At 42.6% G+C, this 23,449-nt stretch overlaps 1 protein-coding gene across 1 annotated transcript in view; it reads left to right on the top strand.

Annotated features, from left to right (window-relative positions):
• The first annotated feature begins 1,394 nt into the window (after nt 1-1,394).
• Nucleotides 1,395-23,449, top strand: part of LOC139452441 (insulin-degrading enzyme-like) — a 30,549-nt gene continuing 8,494 nt past the window's right edge. The window contains exons 1-20 of the mRNA XM_071233917.1: nt 1,395-1,627; nt 2,304-2,488; nt 4,409-4,485; nt 5,310-5,336; nt 6,153-6,256; nt 6,635-6,804; nt 8,439-8,561; nt 8,742-8,854; nt 9,589-9,678; nt 12,410-12,482; nt 12,798-12,890; nt 13,544-13,635; nt 14,173-14,253; nt 16,372-16,475; nt 18,372-18,474; nt 19,461-19,556; nt 19,772-19,798; nt 20,496-20,578; nt 21,512-21,656; nt 23,140-23,250. Coding sequence (XP_071090018.1) covers nt 1,518-1,627; nt 2,304-2,488; nt 4,409-4,485; nt 5,310-5,336; nt 6,153-6,256; nt 6,635-6,804; nt 8,439-8,561; nt 8,742-8,854; nt 9,589-9,678; nt 12,410-12,482; nt 12,798-12,890; nt 13,544-13,635; nt 14,173-14,253; nt 16,372-16,475; nt 18,372-18,474; nt 19,461-19,556; nt 19,772-19,798; nt 20,496-20,578; nt 21,512-21,656; nt 23,140-23,250 — 2,007 coding nt within the window. The 5' untranslated portion in view covers nt 1,395-1,517. The remainder of the gene's footprint in view (nt 1,628-2,303; nt 2,489-4,408; nt 4,486-5,309; nt 5,337-6,152; nt 6,257-6,634; nt 6,805-8,438; nt 8,562-8,741; nt 8,855-9,588; nt 9,679-12,409; nt 12,483-12,797; nt 12,891-13,543; nt 13,636-14,172; nt 14,254-16,371; nt 16,476-18,371; nt 18,475-19,460; nt 19,557-19,771; nt 19,799-20,495; nt 20,579-21,511; nt 21,657-23,139; nt 23,251-23,449) is intronic.

The raw sequence follows: 23,449 nt of genomic DNA, 5'->3' as shown, positions 1-23,449 counted from the left end.
GGTTACCTCATGCTCGCCAACACACCTCGATTACCGCAAGCTCGCCAACACACCTCGGTTACCGCATGCTCGCCAACACACCTCGGTTTCCACATACTCGCCAAGACCCCTCGGTTTCCGCATGCTCGCCAACACACCTCGGTTACCTCATGCTCGCCAACATACCTCGGTTTCCACATGCTCGCCAAGGCGCCTCTGTTTCCACATGCTCGCCAGGACACATCGGTTTACCTCACGCTCGCCCACACACCTCGGTTTCCGCATACTCGCCAAGACCCCTCGGTTTCCGCATGCTCGCCAAGACCCCTCGGTTTCCGCATGCTCGCCAACACACCTCGGTTACCGCATGCTCGCCAACACACCTCGGTTACCGCATGCGCGCCAACACACCTCGGTTACCTCATTCTCGCCAACACATCTCGGCTTCCGCATGCTCGCCAAGACACCTCGGTTTCCGCATGCTCGCCAAGACACCTCTGTTTCCACATGCTCGCGAACATACCTCTCCTCAATCGTCACTCTTTCTGGGTCTGAGACCGCCTCCGTGGTCTGGTGGTAGAGCAACCTCCGGGAGAACTGAAGGTCCGGGGTTCGATCCCTGGCCGCGTCATACCAAAAGTTAAAATATGGTACTTGTTGTTACCCTGCCTGGCGCTCGGCATAAGTAGATAAAACAAGGACTGGTCGGCTCGGAGTCAAACTGCGGCGTGGTATCTCAGTGGGCTAGTACTATATATCGGCATCAGTCTGGAGTAGTACAAGCAGCCACAGACACACACGTGCATGCACGTCGTTATTATATAAGTGCAATAATCGTGGACGCGACGTAAACCCCATTTCACCTCATCTCATCTTTCTGGGTCTGCCACATCGGGATGACTGTTCAAGTGATTCCCGGGTTTTCTATCGTTTTAGGATTTTTTCCACCATAGATCGGTTCATACCAAACTTTTCGGCCATTTTGGGGTCACTTTATTACCTCATCATTTGACATCTTGTTAATTAATCGTATCTCCTGTATGCTAAATGTCTTTTCCTTTGGGGCCATGCTGAAGCAGACGATATAGCCCGATTGCAGAAAGAAATGCGCGTTTCACCTTTACCTGTTTTTTTTAATAAAATTAAGTATGTTTATTTAGGCATCCACGACTATACAATGTGCAGTTGCATTATTTATTCCGTATTTGATGAAAACATATTCAGTTTGTGTATCAAATATTTAAGACCGATTGCAAACCGCACGTTACAGCCCAATCGTGAATACGATATCTTACACAATCCGGGAAGCCTTACTTATCGCTATCACTCATTTTTGGTGTGAAGAGTAGTGAAATAAGCTATATATTGACCGGAAATAGAAATCTTTGCGTCTCCTTCACTAAAGAGTTCCAAAAGCAAATCTACACATTTTGATGAAATATTCAACTGCGAACCATCTGGCGATGCTGCGAATGTAAATTAATCTAACATATGGCTCCTAATTTCTCAATATTGTTCTGAATTGCCTTTGTATTTTAATGAGAATACGTAAGTTATTTTTGCAATCTGTTGGATTATTTCATTACAAATCGAGCGGTCCAGTTGTCAGGTTTCTGTCGGTGTCAACAAGCAGGAATCAGAAACACAGGTAGGTAATTTGCTGTCATTGTCGCGGGGATCTCGCCCAGCGTTGTATAGAATATTTCGACTTGGAGAGGTGGTGTGTCACAACCTTGTGCTGGAAATGGCAGTCTGGTTGGTTGGAGCGGATACCGGAATTTATACTCTAATCAGTGATCAGAGCCGTGGGCAATAAGCAGGCGAACCGTTCTGACTGCTTGCGATAACCAACAAATACACGTCAATCTCATGACCTGATCGCCCATATATCATGTGTACATATATGTACACACGATAACTAGTATTCACAAGTTAATGTGAATAGACGAGTGGACAAAAAATGTTAGTTTGTACTGCTGTTGGCAGTGTCAAGTATAGCACAATGAATGAAGATATTTATGTTTTCATTACTCATTTTCACAAGTAATTAGTGTTTGGTGTAACATTTATTAAAGAATACATTTATGGTAAAAATTGATACTTTTTACTTAGTGTGCAATTGTGACCCATACTTGTATCGAGAATTAAAACATCATGATCCACCAAGGGATCGGTGTATCATCCCACAACAAGTGGGTTGTGTTGTGGGTTGTATGGTGGTTGTATTGTAGAATGAATCCTAAGTCTCCCTATAAGTCTCCCTGTCAGTACTGGTATATGACACGATGTAGCATTGTTCTAGTTTTGGCACTGCCATGTTTCAGGTTGAGGTCTCCTTTCATCATGGCGACAGAGAGCATCAAGCAGGTGTGGGAGAATGGCGACATCTTGAGGTCAGCTCAGGACAAGCGTCTGTATCGAGGCCTGGAACTCACCAATGGGATGAAGTTACTTCTCATCAGCGACTCCGACACGGACAAATCAGCAGCAGCCATGAATGTCAACATCGGTTAGTGATGCATGCAGTTACAATTAGGCCATGTCTGACAAAAACAATATAAAGTCTGGACTCAATACCCTGTTCCACTGATCCCTTGAACTAGTCCCGTTATTAAAGGTAAAAGAATTGAAACCTGATTATGCATCAGGTAGCATTTTGAATTTTGTGTTCAAAATTCACTCATTAAAACTTGAAATGCAAAACTACAAAGGTATTGGCACGACAATCATAAAATTCCAGTTTCCACCCTTGCGGAACAAGGCTGGAATTTTCTGGCTCGATCGGATCACCACCAGTGGCTGTTACAAGTTATGTCCCCCTTCTGTGACCCTCTTTCTGACCAATCAGATTCCACCTCTTATATCACTTGTATTTGCTTCAAACAAAATGGCGGCGCCCAGTCAAGATGATCTGATCGATAATTAAAATCTTTTTTTGTAATATTACCTTGCAAGATGCATCAAATCATTTGAGCACCTTGCTTTGAAACATGAAAAGGTTTTTAAAATATCTGTAGACGCACATTTGACGTTACACACGCTTTGCAAACCTGCAATCAACCGAAATCTGCATGGCAGTCATTGTGTTGTCCAGCCAAAATAACTCTTAAATTCCAGCCAAGTTCGACAAGGGTGGAAACTGGACTTTTGTAGTCTGTTATCTCCCTTGCCTTAGGAAGATACACATAGTCTATTTTATGCCTGGCATAAGATGCAACCGTAGCCTGAAACTTTTACTAGCAGAATAGTGATAACACAGGATATCCAGCTATGAACCTGACAATGTACAAGCCCTTGGGATACATATTAAACTATATTAAGACCAAAGGACACAAAGTCATTCCTCTTCTATGGCTACTTGATGTGTATGGCTCGTTGATCAATCCCAAATGAAACTGATTCTTATGTGTAGCGAGAGGTGAAGATTATTCTCTGTTGGTTATGACGGCATATCTACATTGATATGAACCAGTATTTAGATTGTTCTGGAACTGTCCTCTGTGTTCTCCACTGTTCCTCTGTTGTGACATTATTGTATTATACAGAGTTACTAACCAGTATTGTTTATATTGTCCTCTGTTGTGACAAGATACTGAGTTACTAACCAGTATTGTTTATATTGTCCTCTGTTGTGACAAGATACTGAGTTACTAACCAGTATTGTTTATATTGTCCTCTATTGTGGTATTATACAGAGTTACTAACCAGTATTGTTTATATTGTCCTCTGTTGTGACATTATACAGAGTTACTAACCAGTATTGTTTATATTGTCCTCTGTTGTGACAAGATACTGAGTTACTAACCAGTATTGTTTATATTGTCCTCTATTGTGGTATTATACAGAGTTATTATACCAGTATTGTTTATATTGTCCTCTGTTGTGACAAGATACTGAGTTACTAACCAGTATTGTTTATATTGTCCTCTATTGTGGTATTATACAGAGTTACTAACCAGTATTGTTTATATTGTCCTCTGTTGTGACATGATACAGAGTTACTAACCAGTATTGTTTATATTGTCCTCTGTTGTGACATTATACTGAGTAATTAACCAGTATTGTTTATATTGTCCTCTGTTGTGACATTATACTGAGTAATTAACCAGTATTGTTTATATTGTCCTCTGTTGTGACATGATACTGAGTAATTAACCAGTATTGTTTATATTGTCCTCTATTTGTGACATTATACTGAGTAATTAACCAGTATTGTTTATATTGTCCTCTATTGTGGTATTATACAGAGTTACTAACCAGTATTGTTTATATTGTCCTCTGTTGTGACATTATGCTGAGTTACTAACCAGTATTGTTTATATTGTCCTCTATTGTGGTATTATACAGAGTTACTAACCAGTATTGTTTATATTGTCCTCTGTTGTGACATTATACTAAGTTACTAACCAGTATTGTTCATATTGTCCAGGCCACATGAGTGACCCCACAGATCTGCCTGGTCTTGCCCACTTCTGTGAACACATGCTGTTCCTCGGCACAGAAAAGGTAGGTAATCGGTGTGGCAAGTGTATACCCGGGTATTCTGTGCTCTAGTGCAGAGGATACAAATTAAGAATTTAGAGTGAAAGAGATAAGAATTCTACCATGAATTTGGAAAGTACTTGATTCTGATTCATGGTCAATCAGAGGTATCAAATGACAATAACGACCACTGATTAAAATGGCTGATTGGAAGACTTCATCACTTCTTTCTGCGCTTCTTTAACAGTGAAATTTAACAGTCGATATCTCAAGCTCCATGTTCAGTTCCATGATTTGTACACAGCATGCCATCCAGCTATACATCATAGACAAAGTGCTCACTCCATAATACGCTATATATGTATCAATCACTGTACTCGTAGTCAAAGGGAAACCACTCTCACTCTCTACATTCATTAACTGCCCATGATAAGAAAGGTCATGGCCATTGCAATATCATGTAAACATGCTGCTAGTGTTTCAACCGAAAAATAAAATAAAAATGTATGTTGTTTGCGTAATATTTTTTGGAATGGAATTATTGTCAACCTATGATCTGTTTGGCTTAAGTAATAATCAGCAAATATGTTGTTCATGTTTTGTGGTCAGAAATGATCAATTAGACCAATGCTGTCAAATCAAAATTTCAACATTCTTTCTATTATATGGTCTCTGCAATCACTTCAAGCTTGATGAAGACATTTTAGAATTTAGACGACATATCAGTTGTATGCAGGACTGGGTGGACTTTGTCTGGCTCTTTATGTTATGACTTTTGTAGTCTTGGTCCAAGATGAAATATCTTTAATAACAACCAAAGAATTTGTTTTCACTTTGTATTATTTCAGTATCCAGATGAAAATGAATACAGTAAGGTAAGTCATTAATATATCTCATTAATCACGTTAATAAACTGTTGGCTGAATATTGATTGAGAGAGTCACATCTTCGGTTGTGTCAGACACTGTGCATCCCTGGCATGGAATCGGTACTTGAAGACCTCGGTTCAAATCCAAACTCAGGAACAATGTGTGAAGCGCATTCTCGGTGTTCCCCGCCTTGATATGGCTTAAGGATGACTGGAATGTTGCTTAAATGTTGCTAAAAGTGGCATAAAACCATGTATTAATCATTAATGAAGTATGATGTTATGTTGTGGGTTGATTTTGTTGAGAATATAGAGTTTGATTTGTACAATTATCAGCGTGTACAATGTCCTCACCACTAGGGGTGTAACTATTCACTGATACCTACAATATTATTGATACTCAGGTACACACGATATTTGAATCATCAGTTTGTGAGATTGCGATGTGCTATAAATAGAACAAGAACTAACAGATTTACCTCCCATTATAGCAGAAGTAGCATAGCGCCACCTGTAAGCATGGCAGAACACAAGGATGTGATAGCTGATGACGTGCCGACTAACTGTTACATTTAACAACCATCCCTTCATTGAAACCTGTATTGTTCTTGTGGTTTTCTTTGTTAAAGTTTTTAAGATGTCAGTACATAAATATATGAGGAAAGAGGTTTTAGAGCTGTATTTCAGTGATTTCACCATTTCTTACCATTTGATGTGGTGTATCGTGATACCAGTAGTGTCATCAGTGCATTTGTGATACGAATTGTATCGCAAGATACTAGGCAATACTCAGCTCTACTCACAACACAGATGTTGGTTTCAGTTCCTCAATGAGCACGGCGGCAGCAGCAACGCCTACACCTCCACTGAGAACACCAACTACTTCTTTGACATCACACCAGGGAATCTGGCAGGAGCTCTAGACAGGTCAGTAACACTCGGGTGGATCCAGCATTTGTAAAAGAGAGGGGTCCAAAATATCAAAATCCTCTCTCAGATAATTTTACTGAATAAAACATTCTACATGTGTCCAGACTCTCTGGATCTTTGGATCTGCCCATGTAACACAAGGCACTGATCTCAGATAGCAGGCAATTTGTCTCAGTACATGTTTGCTGGAGATGCTTCATGTCCTCAGAAAGTGTGTTGTGAGTAGATCTTTTTGGGGGGCTCCTGTCTGGAAAGTTGAAGGATTACAGCCCACCACCCCTAAACCCCATCCCCACCTCTCTGCCGTCAAACTTTAAGTGACTGATCCGTCAACACGACTTGCTTTTACTACAAGAGGTGCTGATTTTACTGCAGGTTTGCCCAGTTTTTCTTGTGTCCACTGTTCACATCCTCGGCGACTGACAGAGAGGTCAATGCAGTCAACTCCGAGAATGACAAGAATCTCCAGAGTGACCAATGGAGACTCATGCAGCTAGAGAAGTCCCTTGCTGACCCGTCACATGACTTCAGTAAATTTGGATCAGGTCAGTTTCCATGACCATTAGTATGGGGCTCCAGATAATATGTTGTGCCATGGAGTATTTCCTCACATCATTCAAATTGGGTGTTGATAGTTTTCTTTAGGTCTTCAGTATATTTGTACTCTCTTGGCTACGCAGGTAGACGCAGTGGCCGAACAATCACATTCAAAAGATATGACAATCGGTATTAGGAGAAAAGGTACAGATAATTGACATGAAGATTATGAGCATATGTGGGATATAACTTAACTTAACCCATGTAATTGTGAAATGGACTTGTCTGACATTTTTTAGGTCGATTCTATTTAGGGAGTCATCTGCGCCCCTCATGGTTTATTCTCCCTGCAGTGTTTTATTGTATGATAAACAAAGACCACGAGTGGTTTATTCTCCCTTCGGTGTTTTATTGTAGAATATACAACAACCACGCTGCACCCCTCATGGTTTATTCTCCCTGCAGTGTTTTATTGTATGATAAACAAACACCACGAGTGGTTTATTCTCCCTTTCGGTGTTTTATTGTAGAATACACAACAACCAAGCTGCACCCCTCATGGTTTATTCTCCCTGCAGTGTTTTATTGTATGATAAACAAAGACCACGAGTGGTTTATTCTCCCTTCGGTGTTTTATTGTAGAATATACAACAACCACGCTGCACCCCTCATGGTTTATTCTCCCTGCAGTGTTTTATTGTATGATAAACAAACACCACGAGTGGTTTATTCTCCCTTTCGGTGTTTTATTGTAGAATACACAACAACCAAGCTGCACCCCTCATGGTTTATTCTCCCTGCAGTGTTTTATTGTATGATAAACAAAGACCACAAGTGGTTTATTCTCCCTTCGGTGTTTTATTGTACAATATACAACAACCACGCTGCACCCCTCATGGTTTATTCTCCCTGCAGTGTTTTATTGTATGATAACCAACGATCACGAGTCATTTATTTCTTAAATAATGAGACGTGTTACAATAAGTGAAATGTTGCACAGTACAGTTCCTGTGTATGTGATACCGACATTCAGTATAAAGGAGAGATCTGTAAAGACATACTGTACACAAACCAAAACAACTACCGTATTCAACGTAATAAGCGCCCCGCTCTAATAAGCACCCACGGCAGTATTTGCTAATATATTGGCTGGTCTTCGATTGATCAGTGTTCACAAGACTTATTTATTCGCGTACAATACGCACTCGTGTGTTATATGCACCCTTAATTATGGGCAATTAAATTCTAGAAAAATATATCTGTCGTACATAAACATTTCAGGCTGTCAGCATAAACCACGAAATTTATCTTTCAACTCTGTTTTTTTCACCAAAATAATATTCTAACAAGAGCCCCCTATTTCTAATTTTGAGAGCGCCCTGGGCACTTATTCTGTCAAATACGGTAAGTTGGGTAATTACGCACAGTGTTGTTTAACTATTGAGTTGTCTAATTATTTAATACATATATGTACAAAGCAACTCAAAATAAATGAGGTTATAGTGATTTAGTTAGTGATTTATGCAAATACGCAGCTAGGATAGCCTAGGATATCCCTACCTGTCAATGGTATTTCAGTGTTAGTTACCACTAACCTATCGGGACTGATGAGGGCTCACTGTGTTTGTGTTTGGTCTTGCAGGCAACAAGCAGACTCTGGACACGTTACCGCGGGAACGAGGACAGAATACAAGAGACGAACTCTTGAAATTCCACTCTAAATACTACTCGGCTAACGTCATGGGTCTCTGTGTGCTGGGGAAGGGTGAGTGACTGGAAAGGTGGTGATGCTCTAAATATCAGCATTGTCAGGTAACACACAGGATTCACATGCGTCCAATGTCCAAATTTAACAAACGATTCTTGTTTCATGATAAGATTTAATCTAAGGAATGGGACAATGATGATTGCGGGGTGATGATGTGTGAGGTTTTGTCGTTCCCAGAGTCTCTGGATGAGTTGTCGGAGATGGTGGTGCCGTTGTTTGCTGGTGTGGAGAACAAGTCTGTGTCCGTCCCCGAGTGGAACATCCACCCTTTTGGCCCTGACCAGCTGCAGGTCAGTGTAACCTTGTAAACAGTTTCCTGTGAATGATCGTGCTGAGCATCTTTTACACCTCTCTCACTCTCATCCCTCCAATCCTAGTCCATCAACCCCAGATATCTAACCACCAGCACCCTTGCCCCAAGGCCTTTAACCATTTCTTCCATCCCCACCCCACCCTCTAACCCTATCCCTGTAACCCCACCCTCTAACCTTATCCCTCTAACCCCGCCCTCTAACCCTATCCCTGTAACCCCACCCTCTAACCTCATCCCTCTAACCCCATCCTTGTAACCCCACTCTCTAACCTCATCCCTCTAAGCCCACCCCTCTAACCCCATCCGTCTGACCTGACCCGTCCAACCCTATCCCTCAAACCTCACCCCTCCAACCCCATCCTCTCCAACCCCAGCCCTCCGACCCCACTTATCTAATCCCACACCTCCAAAATCACCCTTCCACCCCTATCCCCTCCAACCCAACCTATGTGTTGACTGTTACTTCAACCCCAGTTAACATATTATGTGACTCAGTGTTGATATATACTTATAGCAGATGTTGGGGCAGTAGGTTGCAAACAACCTGGGTTTGATTCCCCATATGGGTGCACCATGTGAAACCCATTTCTTGTGTCCCGCCATGATATTGCTTAAAAATTGCTAAAATCAGCATAAAACTCTACTCACTCACTCACTCACTACAGCAGATGTGACCAAGTTGTTAATGTCAAATGTTTCATATCTTTCCAGAGGAATGTATGTGTTGTCCCTGTGAAGGATCTCCGCCAGATGAACGTGTCATGGTCGCTGCCTGATCTCCACCCATACTACACATCAAAGGTAGGCAGTATACACATCACAGGTAGGCAGTATACACATCACAGGTAGGCAGTATACACATCATAGGAAGGCAGTATACACATCACAGGAAGGCAGTATACACATCACAGGTAGGCAGTATACACATCACAGGTAGGCAGTATACACATCACAGGTAGGCAGTATACACATCACAGGTAGGCAGTATACACATCACAGGAAGGCAGTATACACATCACAGGAAGGCAGTATACACATCACAGGTAGGCAGTATACACATCACAGGTAGGCAGTATACACATCAAAGGTAGGCAGTATACACATCACAGGAAGGCAGTATACACATCACAGGTAGGCAGTATACACATCACAGGAAGGCAGTATACTCATCACAGGAAGGCAGTATACACATCACAGGTAGGCAGTATACACATCACAGGTAGGCAGTATACACATCACAGGAAGGCAGTATACACATCACAGGAAGGCAGTATACACATCACAGGAAGGCAGTATACACATCAAAGGTAGGCAGTATACACATCACAGTTAGGCAGTATACACATCACAGGAAGGCAGTATACACATCACAGTTAGGCAGTATACACATCACAGGTAGGCAGTATACACATCACAGGTAGGCAGTATACACATCACAGGTAGGCAGTATACACATCACAGGTAGGCAGTATACACATCACAGGAAGGCAGTATACACATCACAGGAAGGCAGTATACACATCACAGGTAGGCAGTATACACATCACAGGTAGGCAGGATACACATCAAAGGTAGGCAGTATACACATCACAGGAAGGCAGTATACACATCACAGGTAGGCAGTATACACATCACAGGAAGGCAGTATACTCATCACAGGAAGGCAGTATACACATCACAGGTAGGCAGTATACGCATCACAGGTAGGCAGTATACACATCACAGGAAGGCAGTATACACATCATAGGAAGGCAGTATACACATCACAGGAAGGCAGTATACACATCAAAGGTAGGCAGTATACACATCACAGGTAGGCAGTATACACATCACAGGAAGGCAGTATACACATCACAGTTAGGCAGTATACACATCACAGGTAGGCAGTATACACATCAAAGGTAGGCAGTATACACATCACAGGTAGGCAGTATACACATCACAGGTAGGCAGTATACACATCAAAGGTAGGCAGTATACACATCACAGGAAGGCAGTATACACATCACAGGTAGGCAGTATACACATCACAGGTAGGCAGTATACACATCACAGGTAGGCAGTATACACATCACAGGTAGGCAGTATACACATCACAGGTAGGCAGTATACACATCAAAGGTAGGCAGTATACACATCACAGGTAGGCAGACTTCTTTGTTTGTGGTAGGTGAAATTTGTTGGCTTTCAATGCCTGTCATCATGTACATGTTTTCCTCGTTTATACTCTAGTCATGTATTGATATATGTTGGAAAAACCCACCTTCTTCCAATTCTCCTGAGGTAATTACAGCGGTAAAACACAGTGTGTAACACAACCAAGCCTTATTCAAGGCTTTGTGTTGTACATCTCAGGAACATGTATGCGGATGGAATCTGGGTACACTGAAGCCCGCCCGACAGTTGAACGTTGAACATGTATGTCGCTACACATGGAACTGCTCCAAGCCCTTGAAGGTGGTGATTATCGTATATAGCAGGCTTCTGTTGAACGTTTATGTCTCTACACATGGAACTGCTCCAAACCCTTGTACTTGGTGATTATCATCTGTAGCAGGCTTCTGTTGAACGTTTATGTCGCTACACATGGAACTGCTCCAAGCCCTTGTACTTGGTGACTATCGTCTGTAGCAGGCTTCTGTTGAACGTTTATGTCGCTACACATGGAACTGCTCCAAGCCCTTGAAGGTGGTGATTATCGTATATAGCAGGCTTCTGTTGAACGTTTATGTCGCTACACATGGAACTGCTCCAAGCCCTTGTAGGTGGTGATTATCATCTGTAGCAGGCTTCTGTTGAACGTTTATGTCGCTAAACATGGAACTGCTCCAAGCCCTTGTAGGTGGTGATTATCATCTGTAGCAGGCTTCTGTTGAACGTTTATGTCGCTACACATGGAACTGCTCCAAGCCCTTGTAGGTGGTGATTATCATCTGTAGCAGGCTTCTGTTGAACTTTTATGTCGCTACACATGGAACTGCTCCAAGCCCTTGTAGGTGGTGATTATCATCTGTAGCAGGCTTCTGTTGAACTTTTATGTCGCTACACATGGAACTGCTCCAAGCCCTTAGTGGTTTGTGGACAACAATGTGACCATTTTGGACTGGCCCAGCTACAGCCCGGACTTAAATCCTATAGAAAATGTGTGGGGACTCATGAAGGAGTCGGTGAACCAAAAGGGATTGACAAAAGTTGATGACATGAAGCACGAGGTGGTGCGATATTGGGACGCTCTCACCCACGAGACTCTAACCTCTCTCATAGGAAGTATGCCAAATCGTATAAAAATGGGTTTGAATATTTATGTTACTGTGATGTGATTAAAAAAGGTTTGTGCTCACTTAAAATGTTTTATTTTGGGGGGGGGGGGAATTTTTCATATTTACAATTTTAAAGATTTTTCAATTCTCAATAATTATGACTCATACTGTATGTGGCTACACATGGAAACTGCTCGAACCCATGATGCATAGTGACCACCATCTGTAGCCGGTGTATATTGTCAGTTAAACATGTAGTGTGTATCTTCCAGCCTGAACACTATCTGGGGCATCTGATTGGCCATGAGGGGCCAGGGAGCCTCCTGTCCGAGCTCAAGGCAAGGGGTAAGACACTTGTTGAATCCAGTCTCCCACGATTAATCACTGGTCCTGTAGTTGTACCAAATTGCTGACTTCAGATGGACATTCACTCACACTACACTTACCCTGGCAACAGATTCAGGCTCACGTGGAGTAATATTTCATCCAGGGTTATATTTTAGATATCCAATTCCGAAACTGAACATTTGAAAGAGAACTGCTTATATGTCTTCTGTATTCTAGTGTTCCTGGTACTAAGAAGTATAACATGTATGTGGTGTGTGGTATGATGTTACAAGCAATGTGTGCTGGCCTGCTCATGTCTGCTGTTGTCTGTAGGCTGGGTGAACACGCTGGTCGGCGGGGGCTCGCCGGGAGCCAAGGGCTTCGGCTTCTTCATCGTCAACGTAGATCTCACAGAAGAGGGCATGGGTATGTGACATTAAGGCAAATCACACAAGGCCTGACTTTTGTTCGAAGGGGTTGATGAGGTGGGGTATTTACAGATTTGGGGCTCGAAAGTTCAGGGGCCTGTTCCACAAAGCGATCTTAGTGCTACGACTGCCTTAAGTCAGTGTTAAAGTATTGCAATTATGATCGTCTTAGCGCTAAGATCACTTTGTGGAACGGGGGCCTGGAAGGTAGGATGAAAAAATGATAGTATTTGAAATAATTTATTTATATTGATAGAGACAACAAATGAGCTCTTTAATAACAAACGCTTTACTTATTTCTGATCAGTGGAATTGAAAAAATACTGTTTTTCATTTTTCTTCAAATTTCAAATTTTTGAAATTGATGGGTTTGTAAACCAAATTTTAAAAGTCAAGTCTAACTACACCCCTTGCAAGGCCTATGATGGTGAATTATCAGTGGTGTCTATTGATTGTGCTTTGTTTATTCTGATGAGTCTTGTTGAAAATTGTCTCAGACAATGACATGGCCATCTGTGGATGTAGCCAGTGTGTAGTATATGATTACTTCTTTGTTGTAGTCAACTGTATTTAAGCTTTGAGTCCAATTTGACATTCAATTTTGACTGCCTGAATCTGATATAAAATGCTTTGACTTGTTTATGTGACCAGACCATACAGAGGACATCATCACCCTGATCTACCAGTACATCAACATGCTGAAGGCAGAGGGAGTCAAGGAGTGGATCTTCAAGGAGTGTCAGGTACGAAGTTTACCTGATGTTTCTCCTGTAGTTGTACCTGCTATTTGTGGGTATTATCACCTGTAGTTTACCTCTAATTGTAACTGTAGTTGTATATGTATTTCCACCTGTAGGCTATTTGTTGTTTTTACCTGTAGTTTCATCTGTAGTTTTACCTTTTTCTTTACCAGTAGTTTGCCATTACTGTTAGCAGTTTTACCTATACTTTTGTGTGTAGTTTTATCTTTACTTGTACTTATAGATCAGTATTACTTTTACCTGTAGTTTACCATTACTTTTACTTGTAGTTTTACCTATGCTTTTTACCTGTAGTTTTACCTATACTTTTACTTGTACTTTTATCTGTAGTGTTCCTATCATTTTACCTGTAGCTTTACCTATAGTTTTATCTGTAGTTTTTCCTATATTATTCCTATACTGTTGCCTGTTGGTTTACCTAAACTTGTATCTGAAGTTTACCTACAGTTTTACCTGTAGTTTACCTATAGTTTTACTTCTGATTTTATCCAAATAATTATGTGGAACTGTTGATTCCAGGACTTGAGTGCCATGGCTTTCCGCTTCAAGGACAAGGAGCGTCCACGGGGATACGTCAGCTCTTTGTCCGGGATGATTCATGTAAGTCTGTGGAGCGTCCACGGGGATACGTCAGCTCTTTGTCCGGGATGATTCATGTAAGTCTGTGGAGCGTCCACGGAGATACGTCAGCTCTCTGTCCGGGATGATTCATGTAAGTCTGTGGAGCGTTGACGGGGATACGTCAGCTGTCTGTCTGGGATGATTCATGTAAGTCTGTGGAGCGTTGACGGGGTTACGTCAGCTCTCTGTCCGGGATGATTCATGTAAGTCTGTGGAGCGTCCACGGGGTTACGTCAGCTGTCTGTCCGGGATGATTCATGTAAGTCTGTGGAGCGTCCACGGGGATACGTCAGCTCTCTGTCCGGGATGATTCATGTAAGTCTGTGGAGCGTTGACGGGGATACGTCAGCTCTCTGTCCGGGATGATTCATGTAAGTCTGTGGAGCGTCCACGGGGTTACGTCAGCTCTCTGTCCGGGATGATTCATGTAAGTCTGTGGAGCGTCCACGGGGATACGTCAGTTCTCTGTCCGGGATGATTCATGTAAGTCTGTGGAGCGTTGACGGGGATACGTCAGCTCTCTGTCCGGGATGATTCATGTAAGTCTGTGGAGCGTTGACGGGGATACGTCAGCTGTCTGTCTGGGATGATTCATGTAAGTCTGTGGAGCGTCCACGGGGATACGTCAGCTCTCTGTCTGGGATGATTCATGTAAGTCTGTGGAGCGTTGACGGGGATACGTCAGCTCTCTGTCCGGGATGATTCATGTAAGTCTGTGGAGCGTTGATGGGGATACGTCAGCTCTCTGTCCGGGATGATTCATGTAAGTCTGTGGAGCGTCCACGGGGTTACATCAGCTGTCTGTCTGGGATGATTCATGTAAGTCTGTGGAGCGTTGACGGGGTTACGTCAGCTCTCTGTCCGGGATGATTCATGTAAGTCTGTGGAGCGTCCACGGGGATACGTCAGCTCTCTGTCCGGGATGATTCATGTAAGTCTGGGTGCATGTTGGTGTGTGATGTAATTGAACCCAAACAGAGAGTTAGTTCACGGAAGCAGGTGACAAGACTGCATGTTAACATGATTAATGCTATCAGACATATGTGATTATAACATGATATAGAAAACATGCCTTCAATTCATTCTTTATCAATTTGCACATTGGAGGTTATCATGAGGTTAACTTTAATCCCTGTTGATCTGTTTCTCCTCATATTCCTCGTTGTTTCTCTCTGTGTAGGTTAGGCATGAGATGAACACCTCTGTTCTTTACATCTAGTTTAGGCTTGATGTGAAATGCTCTGCTGTTTGTTCGTCTCTGTATAGCTGAGACATAAAGTTAAAGGCTTCATGGTTTGTGTCAAGTTTAGGCTTAAAGTGAAAGTGTCTCAGTGTAGTTGAGAACGAAGGTAAATGGCTTCATTGTTTGCCTGTAGTTTGGTTGGTTGGTTTGTTCTTTACTGCCAAACTCAGCAATATTCCACCTATATGATGACGTCTGTAAATAATCAAGTCTGGAACAGACAATCCAGTGTGATATCATGAGCATCGATCCACGCAATTGGGATCGATGACAAGCATCAACCAAGTTAGCGAGCCTGACCACCCGATCCCGTTAGTCGCCTCTTAAGACAAGTATAATCACCTTTTATGGCAAGCATGGGTTGCTGAAGACCTATACTATCACGGATTGTAGGGTCGCCTGTAGTATGGCTTGAGGTGAAATGCTGTCTTGTTTGTCTCTGTCTAGTTTAGGTGTAAGGTGAAAAACCTTTGTCTCTGGGTGGTTAAGACCAAAAGTTAATGTTCCTTTGTGTGTCTCTGTGTAGTTTTAGGGGCGATGGTGTAGCCAAGTGGTTATAGCATTCGCTCCTCATGCTGAAAGCCTGAGTTCTATTCCCCACATGGGTACAATGTGTGAAGCCCATTTCTGGTGTCCCCTGCCACGATATTGCTGAAATATTGCTAAAAGCGGTGTACAACCAAACTCACTCACTCACTGTGTCATTTGGCTTAAGGTGAAGGGTTGCATTGTTTGTTGCTGAGGCATGAGGTAAATACATTGTTTGCCTGTGGTTTGGCTTGAGGTGAAATGCGATTTTGTTTGACTATGTCTGGTGTAGTGTGAGATGAAAGCGCCTTTGTCTGTCTCTGTAGGACTATGTGATGCCGGAAGTCCTGAGTGGGAGCTACACAGTCACAGAGTACAAGCCGGACCTCGTCCAGATGGTCATAGACAAACTAGTGCCAGAAAATATGAAGTAAGTCCTGGGAAACAATACTTCTGTAAGAGGTTGTGCCAACTCTCAGGTAGGTCCGGGGGCACGGGTGGCCCAGTCATCTAAGGCGCTGCAATTCGCTGTGCAGAGGTGCGTCCCTTGGGCACACCAGAAACCTATGATTGTGGGTTTGAATCCCGGTTCGCCCCAATTATGTTTCTAGGTTTGTCAGCACCATACCCGTGCTCGTGGGTTTCACCGAAGTGGTAAACGTCTGAGACCTGCATCACTTCTGGCTTTCCTCCCACATTAAGCTGACACGCCGTGATATAACTGGAATAATGTTAAAAGCGGTGTTAAACCCAACTCACTCACTCACTCTCTCAGATAGGTCACCAACAGAAGTCTGACTGCAAAGGTTCTTCTTCAGCTGGAGATATTTGTAGCAATAATGGTTATTTATCTTCCTATACTGCAGAAAATTTAACACCCTGTTATTATGACAGGTATGTCTGTGATTTGTAAAGCATGCCCCTGAACTAATGTTATGTTGTAAATTATGTTTTAGGTGTTATTTTGTTAAAGATCCTGGTCAGTAGATCTCTTGTCCTCCAGATCTATTGTACATATCAATATTTTCACTTAACTGTTCTGCATGTCCCAAACAAGAGTGAGTGAGTGAGTTTTGGTTTTACGCTACTTTAAGCAATATTCAAGCAATATTGCGATGGGGGACGCCGGAAATGGACTTCACACATTGTGACTTTGTAGGGGATCAAACCTGGGTCTTCAGCACGCAACGCTTTAACCACTAGGCTACCAGACCGCCCCTTGTCCCAAGCAAGAAGGGCGATGGGGTAGCCTATTGGTTAAAGCGTTCACTCGTCAATCCTCAGACTTGGGTTACAATGTGTGGAGCTGTTGCATAGAGTTGACGTATTCATCATTTGAATGTTGTATACTTTAATTACCTCTTATACCTGATCTAAACATTAACAACTTCTATGGTGAATCTGATTATGTGAAAGGCTGATGTGGCATTCACATTTAGTGAGTAAGTGAGTGAGTGAATATGATTTTATGCTGCTTTTAGCAATATTCCAGAGTCTAAAAAAATGTGCTTCACACATTGTACCTATTAGGGGAATCTTGAATCTGGGTCTTTGGCATGATAAGCGAAAGCTTTAACCACTAGGCTACCCCACCGCCCCCACTAACATTTAAAATGAGTAACTCTAATTTCAATCAGCATGCAACATCACTATGAGTATCTGGCATCACTGTCGGTAAGAAAAGAAATAGTTGAGAGTGTCTCTTTACATTCATTTGATTGGAGACCAGTGCAGATCTTGGGTAGAATAGGTCTTCAGCAACCCATGCTTGCCATAAAAGGTGACTATGCTTGTCGTAAAAGGTGACTAAAGGGATCGCGTGGTCAGGCTCGCTGACTTGGTTGATACATGTCATCATATCCCAATTGCATGGATCAATGCTCATGATGTCAATCACTGGAATATCTGGTCCAGACTTGATTTTTTTTCAGACTGCCATCATATAGCTGGAATAGCTGCGGCGTTAAACAACAAACAAAGAAACAAACATTTGACTGGAATCACAAATATCAGGGAAATATGACTTAGTAATCATAACACCTTTGTCACCAAAATATTAAGTACTTCAGAACAGGTATCACAAAACAGATTTTAGAAACAACAACTTTTCATCCATTTATATATGTTTTTTATCATGTTGTTACAACAAGACTAGTTTGGCACATCCTCAGCCCTTAATGTTATATCACTGGAAGGTGAGCTTCTGTACCTTTGTTCTCTGGTTTGTTAGTCACATGAGTAAGCTGTCTGTAGACATGAGCACATCAGGTAGTAGTGGTAAAGTTGCTCCAGACAATTGTCAGATGTGAAATCTCCTTCTTGACAGATGCATCATCATTGCTCAGAAATTCAAAGGGACGACGGACAAGAAGGAGAAGTGGTACGGAACAGACTACATGGAGTCAAGTATACCTCCAGAGATGATTAGGGTAAGACAACATCGAGTCACGTATACCGTCAGAGATGATTAGGGTAAGACAACATCGAGTCACATATACCGTTGGAGATGATTAGGGTAAGACAACATGGAGTCAAGTATACCTCCAGAGATGATTAGGGTAAGACAACATTGAGTCACGTATACCTCCAGAGATGATTAGGGTAAGACAACATTGAGTCACGTATACCTCCAGAGATGATTAAGGTAAGACAACATCGAGTCACGTATACCTCAAGAGATGATTAGGGTAAGACAACATTGAATCACGTATACCTCCAGGGATGATTAGGGTAAGGCAACATTGAGTCACGTATACCTCCAGAGATGATTAGGGTAAGACACAGTGTGCCACGTATACCTCCAAAGATGATAAGGGTAAGACAAGATTGACTCACATATACCTCCAGGGTTGATTAGGGTAAGACACAGTGTGTCACGTATATCTCCTGGGATGAATAGGATAAGACACAGTGTGCCTTGTATACCTCCAAAGATGATTAGGGTAAGACAAGATTGACTCACATATACCTCCAGAGATGAATAGGGTAAGACACAGTGTGCCACGTATACCTCCAAAGATGATGAGTAAAGTCCATGTGAAGTCACATATGCCTTCAGAAATGATTAAGGTAAGACAACATTGAGTCATGTACACCTCCAAAGTTGATTAGTGTAAGACAAGATTGATTCAAGTGTACCTCCAGAGATGATTAGGGTTGGACGGCGAGTCAGGTATACATTCAGAGATGATGAGTAAGCCAACATCGAGTCACATATACCAATAGAGGTGATTTTTTTCCTGAACTGGTGTTCAGAGTTCAACTGTTGAACATTATTCACTCCCTGTTATCCCTTATATAGTGTTCCCCTTTATGCTTATAGTCAGATAATCACTTCTTTTATCTGTTATGTATGGAATATGCACAAGGTGTTTACCTATTGATCATTTTGACTAACTGAATTAATTTTTTTCAGAAATGGAGTGATTGTGGATTGCATGATAATCTCCGTCTGCCTCAGAGAAATGAGTTCATTCCAACAAATTTTGACATTGTCACGCGGGAACCAGAGGTATGTCTCTAAATGTATCCAAGTGAGCAATACTGAACTGAAGCGCAACAAATTTTCAAAACTAATATTTAAATGTCTTATGAACTAAAGTGTTCAGTGTTCATAATATTTGAGGAAGAAAGTTGTATAAACTTGATAAAGCTGTAAGAGCTGCTCTTGTATCCAGTATAGACATTCAGTGATTATCAATGATGGAAATACACTTTATTTTTCAGTCCTCTTCAGCTCCTGATATAATTAGGGTATGTATTGTTATTCACACCCTTCACGCCCTTCTTCCTCCACACCCTTTACCCTCCACTTCCTTCTTCATTCACCGGGCGGTGGGGTAGCCTAATGGTTAAAGCATTCACTCGTCACGCCGAAGACCCAGGTTCGATTCCCAACATGGGTTCAATGTTTGAAGCACATTTCTGTAGTCCCCAGCACCATGATAGTGCTGGAAAATTGTGTCAGTGACATAAGACCATACTCATTCACTCACTCACTCACTCACTCACTCACTCACTCACTCACTCACTCACTCACACGTTCCCTCACAGTATCTGCATATGCTGTGTAATTCCCCTCATCATTTGACTTTATTAAGGATGTATTATTATGAACATGTATGCAGACTTTCAAGTGTTAGAATCTAAATTATGGCATTGCTACAATTGTCATAAAAACAGTTAAAAAATACAGATATTGGAAGACATTTATCAAATAACTTTCCATATTTGCTGTATTAAACAGGCTTAGAAAATTCACCTTATATTGGGTGTCGTGTTAAATTTTATGCTAAGGATGGTTGCATAAGTTACATGCTGTTTGGTCTTGAAGTAGATTACAGGGTGCAAATGTATGACGAAAACATGGAAGTGAAGTGTTTTGTGATTGCTATGTTCCTTGCGGAGTCAGAAATAAATACAAATAAATGATGTGAAGTGTTGCCTCCAGGATGATGCCATGTGCCGATTCTGGTTCAAGCAAGATGATGAATTCCTACTGCCTAAAGCCTGCATGACATTTGAAATCAAAAGGTGAGTGTAGATTTATTGGCATCCTGGGTTGGTGACTCACCTGGATGATGTTGTTACTGATAATGGTCCCCTGGGAAGAATAGAGTTAGAACTTGTCTTCCATTTTTGTCTTCCCCCGTGAACATCTGGGTTAGAACTGGGCTTCAGGAACCTATGTTTGTTGTAAGAGGTGACTAAGGGGATCGGAGGCCAGGCTCTCTGACTTGGTTGATTGCATGTTATCATGTCTAACGTCTAACTTACGTAGATCGATGCTAATGATGTCAATCACTGGATTATCTGGTCCAAGCTTGATTATTTACAAACTTCCGTCATATAGCTGAAATATTGCTGTGCGTGGAGTTAAACAACAAACCAACAAAACTGTTACAGCTACAGTAACATATTGAATGTTAAGTTTTCAGAGATCTAGAGTATGCGGTAAAATGTTTTCTAGCATGACAGTTACTCATTCATACTCATAATATTTTCATTAATAATACAATCTCGGAATTCTACATACCGACCTGCTTCATGCTTAAGCCATCACATCACTATATTTACATGAAAAAGACACCCATGAAGATACTGCTCAGAATAGGTCTTTAGCAACCCATGCTTGCCATAAAAGGCTTCTACACTTGTGTAAGAGGCAACTATTGGGATCGGATGGTCAGACTCGCTGACTTGGTTGATGCATGTCATCGATCCCAATTGTGTGGCTTGATGCTCATGATATCAATCACTGGATTGTTTTACCCGGACTTGATTATTTACAGACCTCCGTCATATAGCTGGAATATTGCTGAGTGCAGCGTTAAACAACAAACAAACAAACTTTCAATTTCAATTTGGGAATGTTTACTGACTGACTTGGGACTGAATGTCGGCCTCTGAGCAGTGTAGGTAAGTCCCTGGGAATGTTTGTTGAAGTCCTTGCCTCCACTGTTGCAGCTCCTATGCCTACATCGACCCGCTCCACGCCAACATGAACAGCCTGCTGATGCTGCTGTTTAAGGATGCTCTCAACGAGTATGCCTATGATGCGGAGTTGGCCGGACTGGGGTACAACCTGGACAACACCATGTATGGAATGACGGTCAGTGTGGGGTGGGAGGTGGTGGGGGGCAAGGCTGGGGTACAACCTGGACAACACCATGTATGGAATGACGGTCAGTGTGAGGTGGGAGGTGGTGGGGGGCAAGGCTGGGGTACAACCTGGACAACCCCATGTATGGAATGACGGTCAGTGTCAGGTGGGAGGTGGTGGGGGGCAAGGCTGGGGTACAACCTGGACAACACCATGTATGGAATGACGGTCAGTGTGAGGTGGGGGCAAGGCTGGGGTACAACCTGGACAACCCCATGTATGGAATGACGGTCAGTGTCAGGTGGGAGGTGGTGGGGGGCAAGGCTGGGGTACAACCTGGACAACACCATGTATGGAATGACGGTCAGTGTGAGGTGGGAGGTGGTGGGGGGAAAGACTGGGGTACAACCTGGACAACACCATGTATGGAATGACGGTCAGTGTGAGGTGGGAGGTGGTGGGGGAAAGACTGGGGTACAACCTGGACAACCCCATGTATGGAATGACGGTCAGTGTGAGGTGGGAGGTGGTGGGGGGCAAGGCTGGGGTACAACCTGGACAACACCATGTATGGGATGACGGTCAGTGTGAGGTGGGAGGTGGTGGGGGGAAAGACTGGGGTACAACCTGGACAACACCATGTATGGAATGACGGTCAGTGTGAGGTGGGGGGTGGTGGGGGGAAAGACTGGGGTACAACCTGGACAACACCATATATGGAATGAAGGTCAGTGTGAGGTGGGAGGTGGTGGGGGGAAAGACTGGGGTACAACCTGGACAACACCATGTATGGAATGACGGTCAGTGTGAGGTGGGGGGTGGTGGGGGGAAAGACTGGGGTACAACCTGGACAACACCATGTATGGAAAAAGTTAGTGTGAGGTGGGAGGTGGTGGGGGGAAAGACTGGGGTACAACCTGGACAACACCATGTATGGAATGACGGTCAGTGTGAGGTGGGGGAAAGACTGGGGTACAACCTGGACAACACCATGTATGGAATGACGGTCAGTGTGAGGTGGGAGGTGGTGGGGGGCAAGGCTGGGGTACAACCTGGACAACACCATGTATGGAATGACGGTCAGTGTGAGGTGGGGGGTTGTTAAAGGAAGGAAAAGCTTTTGTAGAACGTGGACTACACAACATGAAGCAATTTTGATAAAGTTTGGCCTTCAGGACATAGAAATAATAAACAAGGATCAAGTCTCCAGGTTCAAACTAATTTATTTGTAAATGAGACAAGATTTTGTATAAGATAACACCAGGCGCCAGATAGCGCTGATTTTCAATTTAGATTTCCATATGACTTGAGAGTGTCAATAATTTTGGTTAACTTGCGTACAGTGACTTTGTAATGTATTATAAATCTTGAGGTGTATGATATCATGAGGTAATAGTATTGTATTCACACCATTGTGGGTAGTATTAGCTACTGCTTGTGCCCTGTTATGGGTAAGTGTGCGCCTGTGTGTGACATGGTGTTCTGCCTTCAGCTGTCTGTCAAGGGTTACAACGACAAGCTGCACGTGCTGCTACAGAAGATCATAGAGCGCTTCACCACCTACAAAGTGGACCCCAAACGTTACGAGATCATCAAAGAGTTGGTGAGTCTTTGGTGGCAGACAGTGACATCTTTAATGAGGAATTTCACTGTTAGTAAGGAAATGCATTTGTAATACAAAAGTGTGATCGATAGGTAACTTGTTTGTGTTAAGGACAAATGAAACTATGACTATGTTAAGGACAAATGAAACATTAGGGACTGGAAACCATTTTTCTGATTGGTCAAATTGACATTGATTG

This window comes from Haliotis cracherodii, unplaced genomic scaffold, assembly GCF_022045235.1.
Source record: "Haliotis cracherodii isolate W230 unplaced genomic scaffold, xgHalCrac1.p SCAF_9, whole genome shotgun sequence".
Lineage (NCBI taxonomy): Eukaryota > Metazoa > Mollusca > Gastropoda > Lepetellida > Haliotidae > Haliotis > Haliotis cracherodii.
Note: the sequence above shows the minus strand (reverse complement) of the source record. Positions and strands in the feature narration are given on the sequence as shown.